At 46.5% G+C, this 7,870-nt stretch overlaps 1 protein-coding gene across 1 annotated transcript; it reads left to right on the top strand.

Moving 5' to 3' along the window:
- The first annotated feature begins 1,680 nt into the window (after nt 1-1,680).
- On the top strand, nt 1,681-3,465 carry LOC138083049 (C-C motif chemokine 2). The gene is made up of 3 exons (XM_068976641.1): nt 1,681-1,795; nt 2,547-2,661; nt 3,012-3,465. The coding sequence occupies exons 1-3, from the start codon at nt 1,720-1,722 to the stop codon at nt 3,115-3,117; spliced, it is 297 nt and encodes a 98-aa protein (XP_068832742.1). The 5' UTR covers nt 1,681-1,719; the 3' UTR covers nt 3,118-3,465.
- Nucleotides 3,466-7,870: the final 4,405 nt, after the last annotated feature.

Below are 7,870 nucleotides of genomic sequence, written 5' to 3'. Positions count from 1 at the left end.
TGTATCTGTATGACTGAGTCTCCTTGCTGTCCACCTGAAACTATCACAACATTGTTAATCAGCTATACTCCAATATAAAATAAAAAGTTTAAAAAACAAACAAAAACAAATGCAGTGATTGGCAGACAGTTCTTCCCCAAAGTCCCATATGTTGCAAAGACATTGTCTCAAAGACTCTTTGAGAAAGAAGGATCAGTAGGGCCTTCCATGCCCACTGGGCAAAGCCAAGCAAGCTCAGAATCGTGAGGCAGTGGAATCGGGGGAGTCGAGGCCTGAATCCGAGTCTTGGCTCAGCCACCGGCATGCCTCAAGGAGTTCTGTCATATTTGTGAAAGAAAAGAGTTCAATGAAATGAACACTAAGGTCTTTTAGGTGTTATGATGGATTCTGGGGTTTCTGAGGAAGTCTAAGGTGGAGTTGCAGCATGAAGGCAGCCGTTCTAATTCCGGGAAGACTGTTCTTTGACTCACGCCTTCTCCTTGGGAATCCTAAAGAAGCTGGGATAACAGTTGCCATAGCCGAGGACACGCCTCTTGTCTTGTCTTGTCTGCCTGCCGTGCTAACCACGGGCTCCAGATTCCTGTAATAACTTAACCGCAAGGAATGTCCTCAACTCCCTTTCAGATGTCTGCTGATTCTGCAGAGATTGAAGCCAGAGGGCATCCAGATATATGACCAGGCAGCCAGCTGGAGAATGTGCCCCTTCTTCTCGAAGTCCTAGTCGTGACAGCACAGACACTGGGCTTTGTTTGGGGGAACTTGAACAGGTTCCTTAACTCCTCTGTACCTTGGCTTTCTGACTATAAAATGGAAATGAACAGTACCTGATGGATGGGGTCGGAGTACTGAATATTCCCAGTTCAGAGTCAGGTACTGCGCGAGTATTACATCAACCTGATCTAGATGGCTTCTTCCACATCTTAAATCTGATGGTTCTATTAATAGAATTCAGTTTTATAGTTTAAAAAAAACCCTATAGTTCTACTAAGCTTCCCTTGTACCTCCATCCTACATATTAAAGAGCAAACGGATTTAATACGCTGTTGGGTGCCTGCCAAGACTTCAGGACTCCTCCTTGGCTTGAAGGTCCCTGGGCTGTTGTTTGAGGGTGGACCAGTCATTTGCTCAACAGAACCCATTTCTTATTATGCATATAGGGATCCACTGCTATATTTATTAAGTGGATAACCAACAAGGACCTTCTAAATAGCACAGGGAACTCTGCTCAATGTTTTTTGGCAGCCTGACTGGGAAGCGAGTTTGGGGGAGAATGCTTTCTTTCAGCATCCTTGTGACTTCGGTTTCCCTGGCTTCCTTTCTTTTCTGCAGAGTTTTCACTTCAGAAAAAGGGGACTCTTAAGAATAAACCGTTTGGTTTACTCTGCGGTCTCTGGCTATAACTGCGCCCTGCCCCTCACCCTTTCGATCTCAGCTGCAAATGGAAAATTGCCCAGTCCTGACCCACCGCTTCCTCTCCTACTTCCTGGAAATGTCCTGGCTGCTTCACTTGCTCAGCACATTTACCATTCTGCTTCGGCACTCATTAAGGAGGATGCCGCCCCGCCCCGGATGCCGCCCCGGGGGCCAGTCTCACTCCCGGGGCTCCACCCTCTCGGTGGGTGTTTTCAATAAAAGGCAGGCCAAGCCGCTGGAGGAGCAGAGGGGCCAATCCACAGGCCAACAGCTCCCACGCTGAAGTTTGAATCCTCTCGCTGCAACATGAAGGTCTCCGCTGCTCTCCTCTGCCTGCTACTCACAGTAGCTGCCTTCAGCACCGAGGTGCTCGCTCAGCCAGGTGAGCCCCCTTCTCCTTCCCTCTGAAGCTCATCGCCCCCCCTCTCTGGGTCATGATGGGCCAGCGGAGCAGAAGGGTACCTGCACTCTCACTTTCACTACAAGATCAGGAAAGTCTGAGAGGCATAGGAGTGAGCTTGATCACACAGCTGCTCTTGGACGGTGCCTGGATGAGAATTCCAGATGTAGACCTCAAATCCAGCTCCTTCCAGGATTCCGGCTCTGGAAACCTGAGCCCAGTGCAGTTACTGCCCTGGCTCATTTCAGCAGCATTTGAGGACTGGGATATACGGAGAGGGGCTCTCTGGCAGGGTATATCCAGATACTGTGGAGGCCAGAGGAGAAGATCTGAAATCTGGACTCCAGAGACTCAGTTTTGCAGAGGCAGTGGGTATCAGGGAAACTCACAACAAAGCATCCATTTCTTCTTACCTAAAGGGGACCCTTAGCTAACTTTGATAGCTTGGATTATTTGCTCCTACTAACAGAATTTCCCCAAATTATCTAGTTTTAACAAAGCTCCCTTCCCTCAGCTTATTGTCAGTGCTACATGCCCATTTTAGGGCTTAGGAAACTGAGTCCATCTGATACTGTAGCTTTGAAGCACAAGCTGAAATATTAGGATTTAAGGGGTTCTCCCTGCACACCTGACTCCCTTTTGCCTTCTCCTTACTTTTCTTTTCTGCTCTGATTGAGATTGGAAAGAACCTAGTCGATTCTAAAGTGCTTTTTCTTTGTGGTTCTCTTTCCAGATGCAATTAACTCCCAAATCGCCTGCTGCTATAAATTCAATAAGAAGATCCCCATGCAGAGGCTGACAAACTACAGAAGAGTCACCAGCAGCAAGTGTCCCAAAGAAGCTGTGATGTAAGTTGAGCACACCAGCCCTGCATGGTCCAGTTCTTCCTCAGGATGCAAGGGGCAAGGCTCACACAAACGTAACGTCAGAGAGTTACATGATCTAACCCAATATCCGAAAGTGCCCCACATCGTCACACTCCCTCTGTGTGCTCATTCAGACCATCCTAGTTTCTTTAGCCTGAAGTCAGGATGGTTTCAACTGGGACATCTACATGATCAACTTGCCATGGGCTCCCTCCTTCCACCTGCTTTCCTCCTTGAGTTCCCATGGCAGCTTCGGGGCAAATGGGCTACATTTGTAGGCTGAGATTTCAATGGAACTCCATCTAACCTTATCCCCTCTCTCTCCTCTGCAGTTTCAAGACCATCCTGGGCAAAGAGTTTTGTGCAGACCCCAGCCTGAAATGGGTCCAGGACTCCATAAACCATCTCAACAAGAAAAACCAAACTCCGAAGCCTTGAGCACTCACTCCACAACCCAAGAATCTAAAGACAATCTGTGTTCTTCTGGCTTCCCCTAACTGCCCTCTGATATTACCTTATTATAATTTTAAAGAGTATAACTTTATTGATGTGAAACATGATGCCTTAAGTAATGTTAATCTTATTTAAGTTATTGATCCTTTCAGTTTATCTTCCATGACTACTAGTGTTTTTTGTTTTTTTTTTTGGTTGTTCGTTTGTTTTCATGGAGATTTGGGCAAATTGCTTTCCTCTGTGAATCTCAATTCTGTCCCTGGAATGGTGGAAGTGTCCTCGCAAGAATGATTAATGCAAGAACTTTTGGTTTTACATTCTAAGTCATTGTTAAAACTGCTATTGTGGAAATATATATTGTGTAACTATTGAAAATATATATATATATATTTTTGTACAAAACCTGACTGTTGGCATTTTCTTGAAGGAAACTTAAAAAACCGAGTATAGTCTTGGTTGATGGGGGAGGAGCAGGGTTTCAAAGTGTGAGGCTCATGTTTGGGAAGAATACGAATGTGAACTGGCTGTGGTCTTTTTCACCAGGGGAGCTCATCTGAGTTCCTACATAAGAATTTTTAAGGCAGGACGCAGTCCGGCATTTCATCATTACCACGCCAGTTCCCAACACCATTTGCTCAGATCCCAGGGACCCTGGTCATCTGTTTAGCAGCAGCCAGCTCACCACCATTGTTGTGTTCACAACCCTTGACCCCTGCCCTCACTCTTTCTCACAGTCTATTGCAACTTCCCCCTAACTCGGTTACTTTCCCTTAATTTCTCCCCCTCCTATTAATCCTCCAACCTGGAGTGAAACAGACACGGTAGACTTTGGGAAATGACCATTGATAAGATTAATTAAGAAGATATGACTCAAACTCTGTCTTCCAATCCAGGGGCTGTGAGTTCAATCCTTAGTTGGGGAGCTAACAGCCCACACACCTCAAGGCCAAAAAAGAAATAAAAAATAAAAAACAGAAGCAATGTTGTAACAAATTCAATAAAGACTTCAAAAATGGTCCACATCAAAAAATCTTAAAAAAAGGAAGACATGACTTGAACTTATCTTCGATGATTGAATGAGACTTTTCTAGAGAAATTTCCAGATCATGAAGAAAAAGAGAGGGTGTTCCCTCGTGGTTCAGTCATTAGGAGCCCATGCTCTCACTGCTGAGGGCCTGGGTTCAATCCCTGGTGGGGAAACTAAAATCCCACAAGCTATGTGGGGGGAAAAGAAATAGAAAAAAAAGGAAAAGAGTGAGAGCAAATACTTAGAGGTGAAAGTGATGTTGGCTTGTCCATCAAAGAGGAAGAAAAACAATTAGATGGGAATTGACGTCCATGCCTTTCAGGTGATGGGGAACATGAGAAATAAAGCCTGAGAAGACAGTTTTAAATATCAAGGTGGCAAGTTAACATCCAGTCTCGTAGGTTAAAAGGACATGTTGGGAATGATTGGTCCAGTAAGAAAGGATATGCCTGTGCTCAGAGGTTCAGAGATGAGTTTCAGTAAATGTACCTTATGGGCTTCACGCAGACCCGGACAAGTAGGGTCAAGAGAGAAGTTACTGCTGTGGTCCAGGCAAGAAATGGTGAAGGTCTGAATATGGAGTCCAAGAGGTAACACTGGAAGAATGAGCTGGACAGAGTGAAAGGCTGGGTGTTCTAGATGGAGCAGAAGGACCGTGGCTTAAGAGGGGGTCCCTTCTACAACCCGCATTTTAAGGGGACAGCTTGTCTGAAACCAGAATGCATTGCTCTCCACCACTATCTCCCAGTCCCAACTCCAGGAGCCTGCAATCATCCAGTTAGATGGATGAGCCTCTTCTTCCCGAGTGTCCACCTAAGATGTCTATTCTCTTGCATGGCATTTGATCTCCTTGTGAGGCATTTGACCCACGTAGACGCAGACAGCTCCTCCACTAAAGAAAGTGGATATCTTGCCCTATTGAATAAACTCTGCATGGTGAAATTGCAGATTCCCAGGCCACTCTGGTGGGGAGATGGGTGGTGTATCAAGTTAGATCAGGCAGTGCCTTTGGCAGCAGGGAGAACACTGACAGAAGGACACTGGGGTCTTAACCCCAGAACTGGCACTGACTCTCTCACCTAGAGCAGGTTGAATATTCTGAGTCTCCATCAATAAAATGGGGATAATGATATACTGCTTCCCCAGCGGCTCAGTGGCAAAGATTCTGCCTGCCAGTGCAGGAGATGCTGGTTCAGTCCCTGGTCAGGAAGATCCCTTGGAGAAGGAAATGGCAACCCACTCCAGTACTCTTGCTTGGACAGTTCCCTGCACAGAGGAGCCTGGTGGGCCACAGTCCATGGTGTTGCAAGAGTCAGACACGACTTAGTGACTAACCGACAAAACAGCAATGATGTGTTACAAGTAGGAACTCAGCAGAACCTCGGTTTCGGGATCCAGGAGTGTGTCTTTTGGAAAGCTTTCATTTCTACCACCTAGAGCAGAATAGGAAGAGGGGATTCTGCTTTCAGACTCCTGAGCCTGTCCCGGAGACCCTGATTCTGGCTGAGGGATTCCATCAAAGCTCCAAGGAACGCTCCCCAAGTGCCCTGGGAGTATATCAGTCAACAGACAATTCATTGGCAGCTATTAAAGGCACTCGTTGACCCTTGTGCCAGGTCCAACAGTCTCCCTTGCCCCTCCTTCCTTCCTCCAATCCTCAGCCTTGATCACTCAACTTCCAGTGGATGCCAGGAGGCAAAAACAGAGTGAGTGCAAACAAAGGGGGCATCAGCATCTAGCTTACTGAGCATCCGATCTTCTAATGTCAGGCAAATTTGAAGCGAAGGGTCTGAAACAACAGGAGGCTGAGGGAGGGGCAGTGCATGTGCTCAAGTTCCCAAAATAATCTGTTCACGTTTCCTCTTCAAGGCATAACTGTTCACTTTCAGAAAACCTTGGGTCCATTTGTTTCAGTGCCAGCTAAGCATGGGATTCCTTGCTCCTTGCATGATGAATCTCTGAGCACAAAGCTCTGGCAAGAGGCCCTGTTTCAGGAGGGGATGCCAAGTGTAGTGAATTCATATCCTGTAGCAGCCAAGGGGTCTGTTCCAGGAAACCTAGGCTTTTCTTATCATTCTCAAAATTCTTCCAACCTCTTCTCATTTGCCCCATTCTAAAGCCACTGCTATATTTTTCAGTGTTTGCTCTAGCAGCACCCCTGGCTACCCAGGTGGCATAGTGGTAAAGAACCTGCCTGCCAACGCAGGCACTTGGGTAAGACACTTGGGTTTGATCCCTGAGTTGGGAAGATCCCCTGGAGGACACAACAACCCACTCCAGTATTCTTGCCTGGAGAATCCCCTTGGACAGAGGAGGCTGGTGGGCTATAGTCCATAGGATTGCAAAGAATTGGACAGGACTGAAGCAACTTAGCACACACGATTGCATAGCAGCACCCCACTTCCAGGCAACAAAATCTGTATTTGTTTTTTGTTGCCGCTGTAATAAAGTAACATAAACTTAATGCCTTAAAACAACACAAATGCATTATCTTACAGTGCTGGAGATCGGACATTTAATGTGGGTCCGGAGGGCTTCTAGGGGGCTTCCTTCTAGAGGCTCTAGGGGACAATCGGCTATTGTACCTGTTCCAACTTGTAATGTTTATTTATTTATTTTTATTTACGTATTAGGCAGCTCTGTCTCGGTTGTTGCAGGTGGGGTCTTTAGTTGCAGCACCTTTTCTAACTTCTAGAGGTTTTCTGCATCCCTTAGCTTCCAACCCCCCTTTCTCCATTCATAGCAACTTTAAGCAGGGGTAAGGATGGAGCTCTTAGGTCAAAGTTCACATATACTGTTGAAATCGTTGTTTAGTTGCTAAGTCACATCCAACTTTTTTGTGACCCCATGAATTGCAGCCCACTGGGCTCCTCTGTCCATGGAATTTCCCAGGCAAGAACACTGGAGCAGGTTGCTATTTCCTTCCCCAGGGTATCTTCCCGACCCAGGGATGAAACTCTACTGCCTTGGCAGGTGGATTCTTTACCACTGAGCCACCAGGGAAGCAGAGAAGGCAATGGCACCCCACTCCAGTACTCCTGCCAGGAAAATCCCACAGACAGAGGAGCCTTATAGACTGCAGTCCATGGGGTCGTGAAGGGTCGAACACGACTGAGTGACTTCACTTTCACTTTTCACTTTCTTGCATTAGAGAAGGAAATGGCAACCCACTCCAATGTTCTTGCCTGGAGAACCCCAGGGATAGCAGAGCCTCCCTGCAGACGGTGGGCTGCCATCTATGGGGTCGCACAGAGTTGGACACGACTGAAGCGACTTAGCAGCAGCAGCAGCAGCACCAGGGAAGACCAGTATTGAAATTAAGATGGTGTTAACCTGAGCTAGGTTCTTACAGATGACAGTAACAACAGTAATCTTCATTGTGCCCACTAAGACAATAACTCAAAAATATATAATAAAAGAAAAAAGGAAATTAAATAGTACACTAGCAACTGTGTAGCACACACACAAAAATTTTGAAGTAATGGAAAGAAGACTGAAGTCAGGAAGATGGCCAAATAAGATGTCCTTGCTCATATATCCCCATCAATGAGTTTTGCACCCAGCCATGGACAAAAGTGCCTTTTTGGAGCTGTGAGATCCAGCACCGATGCCAAGCAACCTGGGAGGAGTCCTGCCCACCCATTCACCCATGCTAGGTCAAACGCATACAGATCATGGTCCTGACTGAGATCTGCAGTAGCCTGTGAATTG

The sequence above is a fragment of the Capricornis sumatraensis genome, chromosome 8, assembly GCF_032405125.1.
Source record: "Capricornis sumatraensis isolate serow.1 chromosome 8, serow.2, whole genome shotgun sequence".
In the NCBI taxonomy this organism is placed as follows: domain Eukaryota; kingdom Metazoa; phylum Chordata; class Mammalia; order Artiodactyla; family Bovidae; genus Capricornis; species Capricornis sumatraensis.
Note: the sequence above shows the minus strand (reverse complement) of the source record. Positions and strands in the feature narration are given on the sequence as shown.